The sequence below is a fragment of the Thamnophis sirtalis genome, unplaced genomic scaffold (assembly GCF_051295495.1).
Source record: "Thamnophis sirtalis isolate CommonGarterSnake01/CBP01778 unplaced genomic scaffold, rThaSir2_p1.2 scaffold_6, whole genome shotgun sequence".
NCBI classification, from domain to species: Eukaryota; Metazoa; Chordata; class Lepidosauria; order Squamata; family Natricidae; genus Thamnophis; species Thamnophis sirtalis.
The window spans coordinates 63,864,663-63,887,070 of NW_028261386.1; the positions used below are offsets into that span (position 1 = coordinate 63,864,663).

Genomic DNA, 22,408 nt, shown 5'->3' on the forward strand with positions numbered 1-22,408 from the left:
ACAGTTATTAACTTTGTGGAGTACATTTTATACCATAGACATGCCTGTGAACAATGCTTTTTATGGGCAAAATGTTTGGTTCATTTGGTTCAATTACAATATGCATTAACTATATGGTAATAATAATCTGATCATCTTACTTATGGGAGAAGATGTTTAATGAGACTTTGCCAGGCAATTTATGAGTGCTTTTAAGATCACTGAACTTTAGATAATATTCTGTTTTAATGCTTTTCAACTTAATAGCATAAGAAGACTATTTTTTTCTTGCTCCCAAACACATGCAAACTTGAAGGATGAAGTAGGAAGTACAATATAAAAAAACCTCTTGAAATCAAACTTTTACTGAACCTGTTACTTGAAATTGTTAGTTACGTATCTATTGAAGTACAGAAAAGAGCAAAATATTAAATCCTCTTCATTAAAATCCTTTCATTAAAAGACTAGTTATGGCAGATAAAAACCTTGGTCCAAAGTAATGCATGGATAACCATTGTTGCAGCATTTTTCCTTATCATTATATTAAGAAAAAAACTTCCAAGGATTAGTCATTCTTATCACATTTAAATCCTGGAGGGTGAAAAACTGCAAGAACATTACTTCATTAGAATTGCCTTGAGCCACACAATGAAAAAGGCACTGATATGTTTTTGCTCCCAACCAACAATCTAAAATAGCAATCCCTATTTTTCACATGATAGCCAAAACTTTTAAGTTCAAGTTAGAAGTGCATTAAGTAGGAATAAGACATAAGGCAATAGAATTGGTGTGCTCTTATCATGATATATATGAAATTATTTCTAGCTACTTTCTTTCTATGCATAATAAAATGCATACATATGATTGTATACTATAAAAAGCTTGGACAAAATTTTTTATGAGATGTGCAATATCCACAGGCAACTGGAAAACCAAATGTTAAAGTGGTTAATGAAGAGTTAATTCCAATAGCCATTCATCCTCACTAGTGGAAGGAAATTATTAGGTTCAAAAAGTATATATTTTAAAGAAGTTGCATCTGAACAGTAATAAACAATTTATAGAAAGAGATAAAATAGATTAGTATAGCCACCATCTATCATAGCAGTGGGCAACAGGCAGTCTGACAGCATCCCATTTGTAGGGCCCCAGCATTTCAAGGTCATGTTACTAAATTTTGATAACAAATTCACATATTTTAGGTGATGAGATTTCTTGTTTTTCCTGCTTCAAAATTAGTTGGAATTTTCAGCCATCTGTTTTGGTGATATCATTGTGCTGTTGCATGATATCCTGCTGCTCTTACCCAGTTTATTGAAGTACATAGCTTCAACCCATCTAACATTTAATTATTACACTAATCTCAATAAACTTGATCTAAGATTAAGAAAACAAAAGAATGGGAAAATAAGAACAGAAAAAAGAAAGAAAGTAGAATTACATTGTTACTTGGATTGCTGGTTTAAATGGTGAACTGGCTCAAATTGTATGTGTTTGTGTACAAATTACTGATCTAAAAGCTAAATTACTTACCTTTGCTTCATAATTCTAGATTTAATTCCACTTTTTATATTTATATATTGCCAGCTCAGGTTTCATTTGCATAAAATCCTTGTTGTGATTATCAAGAAGTTTTGCTCTAATGCAAATCAGTCTTTTCTTCCTTGATTAGAATGTGCATGATAGAAAAAACATTAATTTAGGTATTTTCTATAGGCATAGTAGATATATTGCAGTAGTATATTATATTATTGTAAATATAATAAATACAGTGGTGCGATCAACTTTGACGGGAAATTGAAATCAGAAATTATAGCTGACTCTTCAAGGAGCACTTATTGCAGTATTTTAAATACAAACACAATTTAAATGTTCAACTTCATAAATTTTTATGTTAATTTACTTTACCATTGTTTTAATTATAACTGTCTTCATGGCAGGTATATTATAAAATTAGCAAAATATACTACATACTGAGTTTTGAAGTGCAGAATTACTGGATACCAGAATGAGTATTGCCTATGTATCGTATTGTTTGTTTGTGGTTGCAGCATCAATGATAACAAACATTTACAGTATAACAGAATTTACATTGATACAAACAATTAATTTTGGTGAAGTAATCTAAGGACTCTGTCTTTAATTGGCAGTTATCACTTCTTTTGCACTATATGGAACTAAAATCTTTCATCTAATGATTACTCATTACTGATTTATTGAATTAGCATATTTTTTGGAGTATAAGACGCACCGAAATATAAAACACACCAAGATTTTGAAGAGGCAAATTTTTAAAAAAGGTTTTTGAACTCTGCAGACATCCCAAAAATGGCCCTGGTGTTTTTTTTAAAGGGCATGCACAGCCTTTAGGAGGCTTATAGAGTGCTCCTAGAAACTGGGGATGGGGGAGAAATTGAGCAAAAAACTGTCCATTTTTCGCTCATTTCTGCCCTCCCCAGCCCCTAGGAGCACTTTGGAAGCCTCCTAAATGGTATGCACGGCCATTTTGGTGAGGGTGGTGGGGTTTCGGGAGGCAAACAATGCTGTATTCAGTGTACAAGACGCACCCAGATTTTCAGCCTCTTTTTTGAGGGAAAAAGGTGCGTCTTATACTCTGAAAGATATGGTATCTGGTTTTTTTCGTGTATTAAACAAGATGGTGAAGGGGTGACATTCTATGAATATTTTGTTGGGAATTAATAACTACTGTGAACTAATATGTATAATATATAAGATATTTATATAGATCTTTGCAATATTTTTTTAATTATTTGTATTTTAGTCTTGTTTCTTATACTTTTTAATTTTTGCTATGTTATCTATGTAGTAATGTATTTTGTTTCTAATAGTTTTACATGCCATCAAATCATTTTGACTCTTATCAACCACATAACAATAACAATATACTGTAAAGTTGTTTTAAAAGTTATTGATTTTTAAAGGTTTTTTTTAAAAAAAATAGGTGTCTATCAAAAAAAATTACAGGGTCTGGATATGGATGCAAGTTCAAGAGTGAAACTACCACCAACCATCTTATACATGGATAAAATCAAGTTGTATGCTAAGAGTGAATGAGACAGCAACTCGCGATCCACCTGATACAGATTTATAGTGAGGATAGTGGGGTGTCATTTGGACTAGAGAAGTGTGGACGGATGATGGTTGAGAGAGGGAAAGCAGTAAGATTGATGGGGCGGAATGTACCAGTGGGTGATATAGCAGATATACAGTCCTGTTACAAATACTTTGGTATTCCACAGTCACATGGGAACCAGATTGATGAGGCAAGGAAGAGAGCAACATCCAAGTATCACCAAAGGATCAGACAGATCCAAGAGTCAATTCAACGGGAGGAACAAGATCCATGCCATCAGCATGTATGCCCTTGCAATTATTATATATTCTGCCAGTATAATGAGCTGGCCAAAGAAAGATGTAGAAGCTGCTAATGTGAAGACCTGGAAGCTCCTCCTCATCTTGGTAGTTGACAGGCATGTGCCAAGTAACAGCAACATGAGGAAGAAGGAGTATGAGAAGCTGCAGTCAAAAAAGCTAATACAGTATAAACAGAGGCATAGAATCAAAATCATGTGAAGTATTAGTACAGCTTTATAAAACTTAGTAAAACCACACCTGGAACATTACATCATGCTTTGGTCATCACATTACAAAAAAGATGTGGAGACTTTGAAAAAAGTGCAGAGAATAGCCACTAGCATGATTAAAGGCCTGGAGATTAAAACATATGAAGAACAGTTGCAGGAATTGGGTATGGCTAGTCTAGGTAAAAGAAGGACTAGGGGTGACATGATAGCAGTATTCCAGTATTTGAGAAGCTGCCACAAAGAAGAGGGGGTCAACTTATTTTCCAAAGCACCAGAAGGTAAGACAAGAAACAATGAATGGAAACTAATCAAGGAGAGAAGCAACCTGGGATTAAGGAGAAACTTTCTAACAGTGAGAACAATTAACCAGTGGAATTCCTTGCCTTCAGAAGTTGTGAGTGCTTCACCACTGAAGGTTTTTAAGAAGAGACTGGACAGCCATTTGTCTCAAATTCTATAGGGTCCCCTGCTTGAGCAGGGGGTTGTACTAGAACTCCAAGGCCCCTTCCAGCTCTATTCTGATTGATTGGATCAGACAGGCCCTAAAGAGTCAATTCAATGAGAAAAACAAAATCCATGACATCAGCACATACATCCTTCCAGTATTAGATACCCTGCAAATATAGTGAGTTGGTCAAAGAAAGATGTAGAAGCTGCTGATGTGAAGGCCTGGAAGCTCCTTCTCATCTTGGTAGTTGACAGGGACCAAAAGACGCCAGTGATTGATATAGCAGTGCCAAGTCACAGCAACATGAGAAAGAAGGAATATGAGAAGCTGGAGAAGTACTGGAGCCTGAAGGAGGAATTGTAGAAAGTAAAGGCCAAAGTGGAGCCTTTGGTGATAGGAACATTTGGAGTTGTGTCTCCTAAGCTGGGAGACTGACTGCCTAACAACAACATCTTTGTCCAGAAGAGTACAGTGCTAGGTTCAGCTAAGATGTATACCACTTACACGGGTGAGAATTTTTTATTATAATTAAAAAATTAATTAAAATTAAAATATTTTAAATATATTTATTTACAATAGTTTGTTTTATTATATCTTACTTTTTTTATTATATGCAACTTTCTGATACTTGGGGGATGAAGGGAAAGTATATAACCTATAAAACACCCTAGCAGTTTGAAGTGTTGTTTTTGACTCAGGTTGTGATTATTTTGCACTTGAGTCCTTACAGCATTGCACCTATCAAAGATATAGATCTCCATTTCCAGAATAAGTTGGTTAGTACAGTTTCTAAGCTTAATTATGAGGCAACAGTATGTGAAAATTGGTTTATTATAAAAGGTTTGTGAGCTTTCCTGACAGTAGCTGAATGCATGCTGAGAAGCAATATGTGTCTGAAAATGACTTTCAAGGACATTTCGAGGGCAACATCTATCCACAGTTTCTTATTGAACTGACTTAAATATATATTTTTTATAAAATGTTCAATCAAATAAAGAATGAAATAGTAACTGGCTTGCTAATATATGTACTACTATACATACATATGGGCATATATTTTCAGAAAGACATTTCGGCCTGCCGTATGTATTGAAAATTCTATTTGTTCATCTGCTTTTTCAGAGTGATGAGAACACAACCATTAATTTGTTGGCAGAATCCTTCTTCCTGCATTTGTTTTGTCTTAGGCAGAACATTTGACTTTCAAATAATGTAGTAACTGCGTAATCATTTCAGGCGTAGATTTTATTAGTTCTACTTTCCTGTCAGTTTTTTTTTGAAGCCCCTTCCTTTTTCATTTGATTGCTTCCTCTCTCTTTATTGTTCAGGCAAGTAACTACTGCTCTCTACTCAGTATATATTTGAACACGGCACCCGGTGTCTATTTTCTTCTCTTCCTTTTCAGACAGTCCTGGTCTTAGTTTTCTTGAGAATTGGTTAGACAACTCATTTCTGACTCTTTCACATTCTTCTATCTAAATATGCATACAAGATGTACCAGTTGCACTCAAGAGTATTTAAAGGACAAAAATTCAGATTGTCCCTTGTTTCAATAAGGGAGAAGAATTCCCTTTATGGTAATGCAGATACAGAGCAAATGGAGGGAAAAGAAAATGTTACTAAGCACACCTTTGAAGGATAAATTCTATTATATTGAATGACACTAGTATTATTGCAGTTAAACTGGAAATATGCCAAAATTGGACTCATGTATTATTAGGACTGCTTTAAGTAATCTAGTGGTCCAATGTAATGTGAGATTTGAAGGCCTTCAGAAACTCTTGACTTAATTGTGACATTTATGTTTGCTATTTGGTGGACTTTCTCCCAATTTTTGTCCGCATTCTTTAGCTAACATTTCATTGAATATTATTTATTGTTGGATAATTTACTGCTTAGAAATAGCAGGAGCAGTTTCATGCAAAAAAGAAAAGTATATTTGCTGCAAGTCGTGGAAGCAAAATACCTAATAGAATTCAAACATTGATCTGCTTTATATATAATCATCATAAATATTACAGTCAGTTCTAGCACTGGTTTACTTGTGGCTAATTCTTAAATCAATCATCCAATTTATGTAGGCTAACTAACAACAAAGCATTTATTATGAAATCATTGGTTATGAAGATCATTTTTAAATGACAGAGTTAGAAAACATAATATAGATATTTTAAAGGGGAACCTATTGAACATGTCATTGCTGATTTGCACCGGAGCACTGTGCAGTCTTCGGACACTCATTTATAATATATTAATGATGTCATTTCTTTCTTTTTGGGGGAGTTACAAAGATATTACAAATTACAAATTACAAAGATAATGATAAAGATAAACCGTGGTGGTGCAGTGTTAGAATGCAGTACTGTAGGCTAATTCTGCCAAGGGCCAGCATTCTACTGACTGCGAATTAGCAGTTTGACAATTTGATTCCCATTGGCTCAAGGTTGACTTCCATCCTTCTGAGGTGGGTACAATGAGGACCCAGATTGTTGGGGGCAATATGCTGACACTGTAAACTGCTTTGAGAGGGCTGTAAATGCACTATGAAGCAGTATAGAAGTCTAGGTGCTGTTGCTAAGATGTTCCATATTATGAAAAAGTGTTATTAAAATTTATTAATATATATTGTGTTAACATATAATTTATTATCAAAATATTTCCCTACTAGAGAGAAAATTAAATAGCCAAATATAGGGTTTACATTTATTTTTGCTGCTCTATAGCAAGGTCAGAGAATGAATTCCTATAGCAAATCATTTATAGAATTATTCTCACAGCTTTTTTCTTCTTCCAAAATAATTTATTTCCTTACCAACAAGATAGTTTATTTATTTTTGTGTTCCCTTTGTCCTTGTCTCTATTGTTTGTGATTTCTTTATGAAAATTTAAATTGCAAATTTTACTTTTCCTTCATACTGCTCTGTGTGAATATGAAGTCAGTATTTGTCTTTTTTCTAAAAAAGAAATACCACAATAGCAGATTAATACACTTAAGCATATCCTAGTGAACTAAGTTCCTTTGTAACTGTCTTTTTCCCCATATTATCTAATATTTATTTACATGAAACATCTAGGGAAGTTGTTAGGAGGTTTGAGTTGAATATCATCAAAATGCTGGTGACAATCAGTGATACATTATCACATGATCTGAGCCAGAAATGTTGTACAAGTCCTGAATGCACGTATGCCTGGAGGCTGTTAGGAGCTCTAGCAGGGGGGAAATAAACTCAGATTAAATTGTACCAAGACCAAATTATTCAATAGACTTCTTGGCAATTGAGTTCAGCAGGGCTTGGGGTGGCTGCTGTTGGGTGTGTGAGGGTGGTGTGGCAGGCTGCTGCAAGCAGAATGGAGAAAGGAGTAGCACATTGGGGTTACTGATATTATCATGTTCATGTTAACACTGAAGGTTATTGTGTTTGAGCTTTGAAGAGGGATTCTGTCTTGGTAACCCTCCCTTTTCTCACCTGATATTAGTATCTTTTTTCTGTACATTGCCATTGGGTCTATATCTTTGTCACAGTTGTCTCTCCAGTACAAAATAATCAACAGATTTTAATTACAGGTAGTCCTCGAAATACGACCACAATGGACCCCAAAAATTCTGTTGTTAAGTGAGACATTTGTTAAATGAGTTTTGCCCTATTTTACGACCTTTCTTGCCACAGTGATTAAGTGAATCACTGCAGTTGATAAATTAGCAACCTGGTTGTTAAGTGAATCTGATTTCCCCATTGACTTTGCTTGTCCAAAGGTTATACAAAAAAATGATCACATCACCATGGGACACAACAACGGTCATAAATATGAACCAATTGCCAACCATTTGAATTTTCAACACATGACTATGAGACTGCTGCAAAGGTCGTAACTGTGAAAAACTGTCATAAGTCACTTTTTCTAGTGCTGTTGTAACTTTGAACATCACTAAATGAATTGCTGTAAGTCAAGGACTACCTGTGCTTAAAAATAAATATATAAACATTAAAATATCTCTAAATCCCGTTGCTGGGGTCAGTTTGCAATGTGTTTTTCAGATTTTGTTGAGTTATTGGTGCATCAGGAGATTGTTAGTGGCAAGAGATTCTCAGAGCATGAATATAAATGTGCAGCTGCCATCATCTAGTGTAAGACAGGTAGCAGGAAATCTGATACACAAGATATCTGGAAAAGGGAGCACCACATTTGAATTTTTAAAAAGGTATAAATCAGGATCAGACTATGAATGTCAGCAGTGTGTATACCATAGCTTTCCTACAATAAAAATATTTCCTAGCTATGTTGTTTAAGTCTCAGGAGATTCTCTATTGGTTATGCCTCCCAAGGACAAACTGACATATTGTCTGTTGTTTCAAAATAATAGTTTTAAAACTTACATTAGTTGGATCTTGATCCAATTCAGTATAAGTATAAATCTTTATTACGTTCAAACACAAGCAATACACATTACTTTTTACAATATGTTAAAAAGTACTGACATTAAGATGTACCGTATATACTCGAGTATAGGCCGACCCGAATATAAGCCGAGGCACCTAATTTTACCACAAAAAACTGGAAAAGTTATTGACTCGAGTATAAGCCTAGGGTGGGAAATGCAGCAGCTACCGATAAATTTCAAAAATAAAAATAGATGCCAATAATGCCATTGCCCATTGAATAACATATACAGACTGCCTGTGCCCATTAAATATACAGTAGCCATTGTAAAAATTTGCTCTGCATAACAAATTATTATCACACAATACCGGTGTATTCAATGAAATACTTCACTCACCTCATGATGCTGATGTCCCGCTGTGATGATGATGTCCCGCCTCCTATGACACACGGCACAGTGATTCCTATCATTGGATCACTGTACCAGAGGAGGTGGGACATCGCTATGTGGCTGCTTGCCATAACAAGGAGGAGGTGGGACATCGTTGCAGAGCGGCAGGAGGGGGAGGAAAGGGAATCGTAAGATAGCCCTGCATTACATTAGAACGTGAGGAGGGGAGATGGTGCGGTGCACGCTGCGCGACAAACTGACACAGAGGGAGGGGAAACTCAGGGGCGCTGGGCCATTCACGAGCGTCACCCAGTGGCATGGCCCCGCCCCTTTTTCTCCTCCATTTCGGGCAAATTTTTCACTGACTCGAGTATAAGCCGAGGCGGCTTTTTTCAGCTCAAAAAGTGGGCTGAAAAACTAGGCTTATACTTGAGTATATACAGTAATTAAAAAGTATTGACATTAAAAGTGGACAATAACATACATGTTCTCAAATTGTTCGGGTCACTCCCTGGTTTACCTGGGTGCAAAGCCGATAAGTATGGGAGTAAATACAATGGTCCAGAAATTGTTAGAGATATGTCCAAATAATTGGTACAAGATGACAACTATACTTCTGTAACCAATTTTTTTCTTATGGACATTGCAGCAACACAGAACTTTGCCACTGCATATGTGGTAGCCAGATTTGTGTCCTGGAGGAGAAAGCCTAGATAAAAATTGTCTGCCCTCCCTGGCAATCTCTCTAATAAGGGGGAGAATATGTGCAGACCTATAAGCTCTGTATAGCTCACAGTGTAATAGAACATGTGAGATATCTTCCACTTCTCCTTTACCACATATACAAACCCGTTCTGCTATTGGTGTTCTCTTATACTTGCCCTGGAGGAGTGCTGAAGGAAGAATGTTAAATCTGGCTCTGAAGAAAGCTATTCTTTGTTTTGGGAAGATCAGGTCATTTAGATATCTTGCCGATTCCCACACACCCTGTTTGATTCTGTCCCTACTGTGGAGAGGCAACCTATTTAGTTCTTCTTGGAATTCCATGTCCTTCATTCTATTGATTACTACTTGCTTTGCTTGATCAAAGCCTAGGGACATTAAGAATACCAGTGAGAGCCCATAAGAGCCCAGCTTGTGATCAATTGCCTGCTTCCAGGGGAGGGGAAGTTGTCAGTCAACACTAGTGGGCACAGTCCCTCTGGAAAGAAATGAATTTGAAGCCAATGAATGATCATCTTCCAGGCTCTTACCTGAATTTGAGGCATGCCTGTCTCAATTCTTAACTGGGCATTTGGGTGCAGTTAAGATGGCTTGCAGGAATTTGCTTTGTATTGTTTCTAGCAAATCCTTTCTTTGCAAGGATTCCTGTTTGTGCCCCATATAGAATTTGTGATAATGTTTTGGCCTCAAAAAGTTTTAAGGCAGCAGGTACTAACTGACCTCCGCCTGTGTAAAATAAATGTTTAATTGCATTTGAGGACCTATTGGCTGTTTGCAATGTGTGATCCAGGTGTGCCTTCCATGTCCCTTGCGAGTGGAAAACTACTCCAAGGTATCTAAATGTTCTAACCTGTTCCAAACTATGTCTTTCTATTTTGCAGGGGTATTGGGTAGGTCTTTTAGCAAAAACTAAAATTTTTGATTTATCAAAGTTAAAGACCAGCTTGTTTTGCCCTGATTGCTCTCTTCAGTCCTACAGTGGTTTGTGAAATAATAGTGGCATCATCAGCATATAAGAGAATTGGAACTTTGCGTTGTGCTAGGTTAGGAGGATGGAAATCAGGGTTCTGTAAGAGATCAATCAGGGGATTAATATAGAAGTTAAAAGAGGGTGGGGGACAGGATGCAACCCTGCCGTACCCCTTTTTGTACTCTTACTGGGCTGGTTAAACTCCCTTGGGGATTGCTTCTCACTTTCAAGGTGGAATTGGCATACAATTTTTGTATGAGGAAGAGAAGGCGTTTATCGATAGTGGTGCATTTTAATTTCTCCCAGAGGGTGATTCTAGATATTGAATCAAAGGCCTGCTTAAAATCAAGGAAGGCCACAAAAAGAGAGATTTTTTTTAATAAGTGTATTTTTGTACTAAATGGTGGAGTACTAAGATATAATCCACTGTAGATCTTCCTTCTCTAAAACCAGCTTGATCGTCTTTGATTATCTCCCCTGAAATTAGCCAATCCTAAAGTTTATAGTTTAGGTGTTTGGCATACAATTTACTAATAATGCTCAGAAGACTAATGGGTCTATAATTGCCTGGGTCATTTCTATTTCCTTTTTTTTATAAATTGGTATGATCCAATTCAAATTGGCATTTCTTATAAAAATATCTAATAGTATTAAATAGTATTAAAAAAACTAACTACTGTGAATATCTGTATTTTTATTGGTCATTGCATTCAGATAATCATTGTTCAGAGTATCTTTCTGAAATCTGTTCATGGGAAATAGGAGACTTCGGATTCTAATAGGAGTTAGAAATTAACAGATTTCATTTTTACTGAACTCTTTCACACCTTGAGATGCTTTAGAAATCTCAATAGCTCTTCAAACTACTGTAGTTCTTTTATCTCACCTATACACTTGCGTGAACTGTTATTACTGTGAATGCATCAGAGAGATTCTATTTAGGTAATTTTCCCATCTAATCTAGTCTCCCCTTGAGTGAATATAGTGAATATGAAGATGTGCTGGTACCTGTGTGGTAACTGATAATGCAGAGCAACAGGCAATCTAAAGGTCCAGTCTGACAGATTGAAGAGGTGAAAAACACTGGGTTAAAAACAAGAATTTTGAAAGTTTACCGATGTTATACTTAAATTACATTTAATTACTTACTAAACTGAAACTATGCTACTATACAAATAAACCTGGCTTTCATCATCAGAGTAGGATGCATCAGGACAGTAATTACATAAAAAATGACATGATTTGATAATTGAAGGATTCATCAAGTTTAATGGCATGCTGTACTATTCAGTGGATTTCAGAGGAAATTGTTCAATTCAATATTTGAAGCAATTTATTCAATTATGTCAGTTTATTGAAGACTACGATCCTGTAACCAGATGTTTTTATAAACACATAAATAGTTATATTGCAAAAAATATAATATAGGGACTTTTCATTGAAACATAGTCTATACCAGGGTGTCAAACTCATGGTCCACAGCTGGATGCGTCATGCACTGGCCATGCCCACCCCTGTTTTAGCAAAGGGGAAAAAGTCATGATACATCACATGATGACAACATGATGATGTGAGTTTGACATTCCTGTTCTACGCAAAGCAGTTCCAGCAGCTTGCTGATAAAGATAATAAATAAATGTTTGCAATGAATATTTCCAGAAAGAAGGCACTATGACACCAATCCTCTATTCTGATAACAGAAAAGGAAATGTCATAGATGGGCAAATGAAATTAATCACATCAGGAAAGGGACTAGAGAAATGGTACGCAGGCTCCACAATATGGAGTACTGTCTTGGCAGCCCATTTCAATAGAAAGCAAGACTCCCTCCAGAGTTACTTTTAACATAATTCATTGAAGGGGAATGGAAAATTTTATAATTGTTTTAATTTTGGTTTATCTCAGAGATTGCTAAAATACCCGAGATAGTTCTTGGGTTATGACCATTTGTTAATTGACTGTTCAGATGGCCCTAACCAACTGATAACTGGTCTGTGAAGTTGCAATTATTTCAGCATTCCCATGGTCAAGTTGTCATGATTCAGGCACTTGGTCACTTGATGGTTGCAGTGTTTTGTGGTCTCATAATGACCATTTATGACCTTTCCTAATGGCTTCCCATAAGAAAAATCAATGGGAAAGTTGGTAGGAGGTTGCAAGTCACTCCTGCCGCTTTATTGCCTGTCCATTCTTATGTTCCTTAGTATCTGGCCCCAGCACATGCCCACATGCCCAAGCACTGGGGTGGCCGTCTGTGACATCCATCTACCCATAGCTCTGCCTGTTTGCCTGGGACTCTACCTCATCCCATATTATGCCCTATACATGAGGCCTTAACAACCCATAAGGTCTTGGGGTTACAATGACAGCTGAGCTTGCAATTGCTAAGCAGTGCTTTCATGTGACATTATGGTTTATGGCCACATCGCTCAGCAATGGACATTCTTATCCTACTTGCTATTGTAACCTTAGGTCTACCTGTAGAGACCTTTTTTTTAAAAAAATAGTGTGAACTGATAGGGCTACTTTCCTAAACTGTGCTCTGTTTGAAATATTAAAATAATGCTGCTGCTGCTTTAATTAATATCATTACCATATTTTTCAGAGTATAAGATGCACATTTTTTCCTTAAAAAAGTTGCTGAAAATCTGGGTGCATCTCATACAGCGAATACGGTAAATAAGATTTAATAATTACTAAGAAAAGTTGATGTGTTTAGTCAAAGACTGAAGCATTTTTTCTGAGGCATTTTTGAAATTTCCACAATTCTACTATGAACACAAATAAGATGAAGGAATAAAGGGAAGAGAGTAAGGAACAATTCTGTTCCAAGATATATTTGCTTGAATTACATCTAAAAATGAAGAATACTAGGGGTCTCTAGGAGTAGACAATAACTGTACTAAATCAAAATCATATGAAGCAAACATTTTAAGGCATTCTGGCTCAGGTGTTTAGGAATTTGCTTCATTTAGAAAAAAAATCTTATTCCCCCCCCCCCCCCCAAATATTGGGTATTTTATCTCACTGCCATAAGTCATTGATGTTTGTTTATTTTAGGCAAAGCTCTAATTTATAATACATATTTTGCAACTGCAATCTTGTTTATATCTGTTCTCTGAGTTAGTGGATTTTGTTTTGTAAAAGATACCATGTTTTTGACTCCCTGTAGCAAATTGTAACTAACTGTGTTGTTTACTACAAAACTGTTTGGGGATTCTACTGTGTTAAACAGAGCATTTGATTTCCTGTGTGAAACCAGAACAAGAAAATTAAAGTGTTATTTCTTCTACTTACTATCTCAGCAGAGAAAAGTGAAATATATCCTGCTCAGATTGCAGCATTTCAGTATGTATCAAATATCTGCTTGAAGGGTTACTCTGAATATTATAATTTTTTTTACATGTAGTCAATCACTCAGTACAAGAAAACACTTGGGATTTTATAGGTTTTTGACTGCAGTTTTATACATACACATCTGAGAATAAATCTCACTGAATTTAAAGGGACTTCTGAGAACAGATGGCTTGTACTCAATCTTGTCATTCTTTTGTTCTTCTGGAAAGTACGGTAAGTTACCTGACAAACACATTTTTATCTATATACCACTAGCACACTCCTGTCTGCTTATTTGTTTGTAATCTTCAGTTAGCCCAAACAATGCATTATAGTGCAAAAATCAAGTATCAATCAAAATGAAGACAAGAATTACATACCTCAAATGAACCAAGTACCTCAAATCTGCTAACTTAAAGAATGTGCACAAAAGCTAGGACCCATTATTCCTGTGTAATTGAAATTTCAAGGATCTTCACACTACTTGTATTCTAGAAGTTATGCATGTTGTAGTATCGTCAGGATTGTGATTTCCCTCAAATCCTGCTAGCTTCCCAGAAGCAAAATCACTGGGAAAGCCGTTAGGAAGTTGTTCCTGCTTTCGCTGCATTTTTGCCTACTCTAGACATTCTGAAACTGTTTAGACAGGGATATATCTCTTAAAAGATAACCCAATGAATCATCGGCTGTCTAGTTATAATTAAATTTGCAATCGTGAAATATACCACAATATAAGTGTTTTATGTTCAAGGACATATGATTATAAACTCATTTAACTCTCATACCTTTTCCTACAAATTGAGATTTTAAAAAAGAAAAAATGACATATGTAATTACATCAACAACAGGGAATGTGTTCATTCTCTATCCTGTTTGGGAAGCATTAAATTAACAAAAGGGAATATATTCCCAAAGTTCTCAGCTTTCACATCACCCCACTTTTTAGCAAGAGGTGTGATCAGCCAGCATCTCTTCACTGTCCTCCAAGAAAGCTGGACTGCAAATTGAGGCAGCCTTTCTTTCTTTCTTTTTTGTAAAAGGAGGTTCAGTGGATAAGAGTGGTGCATTATATTTTTCCAGTCACCCATTTTTCAACAGAATTGTTGAAGTTGGCCACACATTTCAATTCTGGCCTTTGATATATTTTACAAGACGTGATTTGACTCTTGTGCTTGGTAGGAAAATATAAACAGTTTAGATATTAAGGTGTTTAATATACTTGTTCATAAATGATTCATGGACACCAAAATTTTACCCACTCCTGTTTTAGAAAATTTAATTGCCACTGGAGCTCTGTTTGACTAGATGTTATTTCACAAAGTAGTTTTGTTTTGGAAGCCTCACCATTTTTGGTAGATGCTCATTTTCTTAACTAATAAAATAGAAATAATACAACAAATATACTCTCAAAAATAATGTGTAAATGATAAATATATACATTTCTGCATTTTCTTTTTGCAAACAAGAGAAAGGGATGTAACTGAATTAAAAGAAAACAAAATTATATAAACAAAACTTTTGCTTTTTAGCACGGGTGAAAAATGTATTTTTCTAGAATTATGATCTAGAATCTTAAGCCAGTAAACTACATCAGATAAATTGAGTATGGGTTGTAAATCTATTTAATGGACATTTTATTTTCTTTCTCCCCCCCCCTCCCTTCCCTCTCCTCCCACTTTAGAAAGGAGCAGTTACTCAGGTGTTCTCAATGCAAAGTTGCAAGATACTGTGGTGCAAGCTGTCAGGTAATTATTTTAAAGCATAGATGGACAATGCAATATCTAAACTTTTAAACTAATGAAATTGTTTTCTAATTACATAGTCCTACCTGAATTGGGGTACTGTCAGGCTCCCCAAAACCAAGAATGACATGTGGAGTTACTTCTGATTAATTCCTTTGTTGTTGTTCACCTACAAACAGAATCTTGCCAGACTAAAGTAATTTTCTGCAAAAACCATTTAGATATACTCTGTGAATTGTTAAGAGAGGGTCCAACTTTGCTCTTTCTGCTCACTAGACAGTTTTTGCTTTACTGTCCCTTTGTCTTCTGGGAAAGAGCCCCTCCCTCCTCTCACTGGGATACATTCCACTACAGTTTTCCCGAAATAGACATGGTATTCCACATGGGGTCTGGCCAGGGCAAAGTGGAGTAGAAGAACTACTTCTGCAGCCTATATTTTATGTATCTATTCATATACCCCAAGATAGATTTCCTTTGGAAGCAGTTGCATTTCACTGTTAGTTTACCATTAAATTCTGACTATATTGCTAATGATGACTTACACAATTCTTATTTGTATTTGTTAATCATTCTATAAAGTACATTGCAAACACTTTATACTCCATTTGAAATATACTCCAATTAAAAAAGAGGTTTATAGAGGTTTATTTATAGAGGTTTATTTGCATTTGTAGGCCGCCCTTTTCCCTGAGGGGACTCAGGGCGGCGCACAGAAAACCAGGGAAGGGGGGATACAACGTTGAGACAACAACACATAATAAAATAATGAGCAACATGCATACAACATTCGGGCGGGGTAGCAATCCTTATCCCCAGGCCTGACGGGCGAGCCAGTTCTTCAAGGCTGTGCGGAAGGCCTGGACGGTGGAGAGGGTACGAATCTCTACGGGGAGCTCGTTCCAAAGGGTCGGGGCCACTGCTGAAAAGGCCCTCCTCCTTGTAGTTGCCAGCCGACACTGGCTGGCCGATGGAATACGGAGGAGGCCTAATCTATGAGATCGTATAGGTCGTAGGGAGGTAATTGGCAGAAGGCGGTCTCTCAAGTATCCAGATCCACTGCCATGTAGGGCTTTATGGGTGATCAATAGCACCTTGAAGCGCATCCGGAGATCGACAGGTAGCCAGCGCAGCTCGCGGAGGATAGGTGTAATGCGGGTGAATCGGGGTGCACCCGCGATCACTCGCGCGGCTGCGTTCTGTACTAGCTGAAGTCGCCGGATGCTCCTCAAGGGCAGCCCCATGTAGAGCACATTGCAGTATTCCAGCCTAGAGGTCACAAGGGCCCGAGTGACTGTTGTGAGGGCCTCCCGATTCAGGTAGGGTCGCAACTGGCGCACCAGGCGTACCTGGGCGAATGCCCCCCTGGTCACAGCCGCTATATGGTGGTCGAATGACAGCTGTGGATCCAGGAGGACTCCCAAGTTGCGAACCCTCTCTGAGGGGTGTAAAATTTGACCCCCCAGCCTGAGTGTTGGATTATTGGCCAAATTTTTGGGAGGAAAACACAACAGCCACTCGGTCTTTTCTGGGTTGAGCACGAGCTTGTTAATCCTCATCCAGTCCATGACGGCTTCAAGCCCCCGGCCCATCACGTCAACCGCTTCATTGATTTGGCACGGGGCGGACAGATACAATTGAGTATCGTCCGCATATTGATGGTATCTAATCCCGTGCCTGCGGATGATCTCTCCCAGCGGTTTCATGTAGATGTTGAATAGTAGGGGGGATAAGACCGAACCCTGCGGCACCCCATATTTTAGGGGCCTTGGGGACGATCTCTGCCCTCCCACTAACACCGACTGCGACCTGTCCGAGAGGTAGGAGGAGAACCACCGTAACACGGTGCCCCCCACTCCCACCTCCCGCAGTCGTCGCAGAAGGATACCATGGTCGATGGTATCGAAAGCCGCTGAGAGGTCGAGGAGGACCAGGATGGAGGGATGTCCTTCATCTCTGGCCCTCCAAAGATCATCCATCAATGCGACCAAAGCGGTTTCTGTGCTGTAACCGGGTCTGAAGCCGGACTGGAAGGGGTCTAGATAATTTGCTTCCTCCAAGGACCGTTGGAGCTGGAAGGCCACCACCTTCTCAACAACCTTCCCCAGAAAGGGGAGGTTGGAGACCGGGCGATAGTTGTTAAGGACAGCTGGATCCAAGGATGGTTTCTTCAGGAGGGGTCTCACCACCGCCGCTTTCAGTGCGGCGGGGAAGTTCCCCTCCCGAAGGGAGGCGGTTACAACCGCCTGGATCCAGCCTCGTGTCACCTCACTGCAGTTAGAGACCAACCATGAGGGACACGGATCCAGAGCACAGGTGGAGGAACTTACAGCTCTCATGGCCTTGTCCACATCCCCGGGGGTAACTTCCTGAAACTCAACCCAGAGCTGTTCTACTTGGTCCCCCTGTGCCTCGGCTGGAACTGCAGGTGTGGAGTCCAAGTCCGCCCGAAACCGAGCAATTTTGTCCGCTAAGAATTGGGCATATTCTTCAGCTCTGCCCTGCAGGGGTTCCCCCGTCTCCCTTTTATTCAACAGGGAGCGGGTTATCCTAAACAGGGCGGCTGGACGAGACTCAGCGGATGCAATCAGGGAAGCTATGTGTGATCTTTTAGCTGTCCTAAGTGCCCTAGTATATTCCCTGGTGCAGATGGTAACCATTGCTCGGTTCGATGCGGACTTATCGGATCTCCAACGGTGCTCTAGGCATCTCCTCCGGCGCTTCATCTCCCGGAGTTCCTCGGTGAACCAAGGGGGTCTCCGGGATCCGCCGCCTCGGAGGGGCCGCAGTGGCGCAATCCGGTCGAGGGCCTCTGATGCTGCCAAGTGCCACGCAGCAGCCAGAGTCTCCGCCGGACTGTGGGCGAAAGTGTCAGGAATAACCCCAAGCTCTGTCTGGAACCTTGCTGGCTCCATAAGACGCCTGGGGCGGAACCACCTGGTCGGTTCCTCCTCCCTACAGTGGGGGTTTGGCCTCCGGAAGTCGAGCCTCAGTAGGCAATGGTCTGACCACGACAGGGGTATGATGTCACTCCCCCTCAGACCAAGATCACACATCCACTGCTCCGAGAGAAATACAAGGTCAAGCATGTGTCCCGCTGAATGGGTTGGGCCTCGAATTACTTGAGTCAAGCCCATGGCTGTCATGGAAGCCATGAACTCCTGCGCCCCATCAGAGTTTTCACCGAGCGACGGCAAATTAAAGTCCCCCAGGACCATCAACCTAGGGAACTCAATTGCCAGCTCGGCTACCGACTCGAGGAGCGAGGGGAGGGCTGCTGCAACGCTGTTGGGAGGCAGGTACGTTAGCAGCAGACCCACTTGACCCTTGAGGTCCAACTTTAACAGCAAAGACTCACACCCGACAATCTCCGGAGCAGGGACCCTACGAGGAACTAACGACTCCCGGATAACGGCGGCCACACCCCCACCCCTTCCCTGAGCTCTCGGCTGATGCAGCACCTGAAATCCTGCTGGGCACAGCTCTACAAGGGGGACTCCTCCCTCTGGGCCCAGCCAGGTCTCAGTAATACATGCCAGGTCTGCCCTCTCGTCTTCAATTAAGTCCCGGACGAGAGGAGCTTTATGTACAACAGACCTGGCATTTAGCGACAACAGCCTGAGGCCAGGGTCCTGACTACTTGCGCCATCTGGTCTTGGAGTGGGACTCATAGGGCCGGAAGGAGGGATCTCTGTAATATAGCGAACCCTCCTTCCCCGGTAATGGCTTGCCCTAAAGTCCCCGCCGTATCTGCCTCTCCCTGTTACGACCGCAATACCCCGACCCTCTCCCGTGTCTCTGGTCCCCTCACCCACCCCCATAGCCCCCGCAACTCCCGGCAGGTCCTCCGAAGCACGCATACTCATGCACTCTCCCAGGCAGTCCCCACGTAAAGAGTTAAAAACACAAAATTACAACAATATAATCATAAAAGTGGGACATTCACTTATCTCAAACATACCTCATGCATAACCCATACAAAGGAAGAAGAGAAAGATGAAAGAAGAGTAAGAAATTATAGGTTGCGCAAGTTAATTAATTTAAAGTGCGAATAGTCCTGGGAAGGTCCAAAAGAGTCCAAGGTGGTTAAGGAATAGAGATAGAGAGGGTCTTCTATATGTTGTAAATACCCCCACTCGTCCAGTAGTGGTGCTATCTGTGGTAGCAGGTCCAAGGCAGCATCAGACCACATTGGCCTTGGCAGATGGAAATGTTGATAATGGGACAGATGAAAATATAGTCCGAAAGGTCCAAAGGACACATTCCAAGAAGAGTCTAATCTTAGCCAACATAGGGCCCTGCGGTGACAGCAGCCCGATGGAGGGGCGAATGTCCCAACAGGGGAGGCCAAGCCGAAGGGAAAAGAATGGGGTTGCAGCAGCGGCAGATAAAGACCGCCTCCCATTCTTTCCCAGTGATGTCTCAGGCTAACCGCCTTCTCCCTGGGGCAATAGATAATCCAATACAGTCCACAGCAACCAAAAGTACAGACGAGGCAGAGTAACAAGAAGAGGGGGGGGGACTCTTTCAGCCGGCAGGGGGAGGAGGGTCTAGGCTCTCTCAAGTCCACCGGATCACAACAAATCCCAAACAATACTCCAGACCGAGGTTGCCCAGTGTCTCCAGCCGAAATGGGTCGCAGCGCCTTCCACGCGGCCCCCGGGCAGTGTTTTTAAATGTCTCTCCAACTCAGCTGGGCCGCGGCGTCTTCCGAGCACCCCCGAACGGTGTTTGGCGTCGGCGCTCTTTGCAAGGCTAAAGGCAGCCTCGGAGAACAGAATCTCTCCTGTCCGCTGCCAGCAAGCCTCCGGCGATCGATTCCTGCCCTGTATAATCCTGTATAACCCTTTATGCCCGGACGGCGTTTTCGATGTCTTATCAGCTGGGCCGCGGCGTCCTGATCAGCTGGGCCGCGGCGTCTTCCGGGCGCCTCCGAGCGGCGCCGGCGTTTTTTCACAGAGGCAGCCCTGGACAGCGAAGTCTCTCCACTCTGCTGCCAACACCGGATTCTCCAAGAAATCGCCCGTGCCCTGATCTCTCTCCGGCACAATTTCAGAGGGCGAAGTCTCCTTCTTTTTGCTGTTCTTCCCATGTGAACGCCGGAGCGAAGAACCCGGCAGCCATATTCCTTCGCACATGCGCATACCCAAAAAAAAAACAGAGATGGAAGTAAAACATTGAAGGAGGAGGTCATTTTTTTTTTTAAAAAGTACTAACTATTAAAGGGAAAATAATTTCTTTTCACTCCTAGAAAGAAGCCTGGCTGGACCATAAACGGGAATGCAAATGTATTAAAGATATTGACCCTAATTTTCCTCCTGACTCAGTGAGGCTTGTTGGCAGGATTATTTTCAAAGTAGTAAGTTAACTTTTTATATATGATTAATTTTTGCAAAATATATCTGCACCACATCTGTTAACATGGAAACAGATTGTATATTTCAGAGTTGAAGTGATCATTGAGATGGGGCTTCTTGAAGAAGAGGTTGAGAGAAAACTTCATTCAGTCAGATTGCCCCATGTTTTTACTTGACCAAATCCTTTGAGAATATCTTTGTATTATAAAGTGCCTATAGCAATGAGCTCAAGTGAGACTTGATGAATTGATGTTCTAACCTATGCTGGTTACAAGAGAAAATAGGAAAGGAGCCAATTTACTCCTTTGAGTCTTCTTTCCTTGACTTGTGTATATTTGACCTGGTTTTTATAAGAACTGTGTGATGTTAAGAATTGTTGCTTAGCTTGCTTGTTTTTGTCTTCTATCCCTTTCTCTTGTGTTCAAAAATCGTCTTTTGGGATTGTATTCTTGAGGAATGGAATTAACATGTATTTTACTACTTTGTGAGATCCTCTGGGTGTCTTTTGGGTTGAAAAAGCATAGTAAAATGGGCTGTGCTAAGTGACTATGTATGTGTGATTGTGTGTGATCGCTCTACAGTAATCAGCAGAAGTAAAGGTATTGCCTCTTCACTTGACTAGCTTTTAAGTTGATGGAAAAAGAAAATTAAGATAACTAGAGGCACACATTTGTATGCGTTAGGCTATACAGCTAATAGTTGGATGTGGTATGAAACAATGTCCCTTTGTATAAAGTCTTTTGAAATTATTTCAACTGCATTCTTGGGCATTTGGGCAGAAATTAGAAATAGGTCAAACCAGGCAAATAAATGTAATAAATCAATCCGCCATAAGTATGGTATCAACATATACATTTTTTTGCCATTAGAGATATGATTTTATAGTTTCAGTTTCTAAATGAAATTCCACAAAAATTGCTTAAAACTAAAAATTGTATTTATGCTGTTGGCTTAAGAGTTAATCAGTTTGATCTTAGGCTGATGCTGATGCCAAATCCCATGTTTACTTCATTTCTTCAAAACAATTAATATCTCAGATATTTATGAGAGGTTGGTCTTTTGGCACCAATTTTAAAAGGGAGTCCTTGAGTAGAAGTCTTAAATATCATGTGCACTTGTTGCAACTATTCTAGCAGTGAAATAGATAAAAATAATATGTAAAAATGAATAAAATGGAGAATAAATTAAATGAATAATGATAAAATGCAAAACTCCAATAATGTTTTTCCAATCATAAAATAGCCACAATACTTTATTTCAGATGATTATTGTTTTTTGTATTCATGTATACCAGGTTTAAGAGCTGGGGTGGTGCAGTGGTTAAAATGCAATACTACAGGCTACTTCTGCCGGCTGCCAGCTGCCAGCAGTTTGACAGTTCGAGTCACACCAGCTTAGGGTTGATTCAGCCTTCTCTCCTCCAAGGTTGGTAAAATGGGGACCAAGATTGTTGGAGGCAATATGCTGACTCTGTAAACCG

The 22,408-nt window shown here is 39.7% G+C and overlaps 1 protein-coding gene across 1 annotated transcript in view; it reads left to right on the plus strand.

The window, feature by feature from the left end:
- The window catches only part of SMYD3 (SET and MYND domain containing 3), a 326,898-nt gene that overhangs the window by 18,838 nt on the left and 285,652 nt on the right, over window positions 1-22,408 (plus strand). The window contains exons 2-3 of the mRNA XM_087718002.1: window positions 15,514-15,577; window positions 20,823-20,930. Coding sequence (XP_087574128.1) covers window positions 15,514-15,577; window positions 20,823-20,930 — 172 coding nt within the window. The remainder of the gene's footprint in view (window positions 1-15,513; window positions 15,578-20,822; window positions 20,931-22,408) is intronic.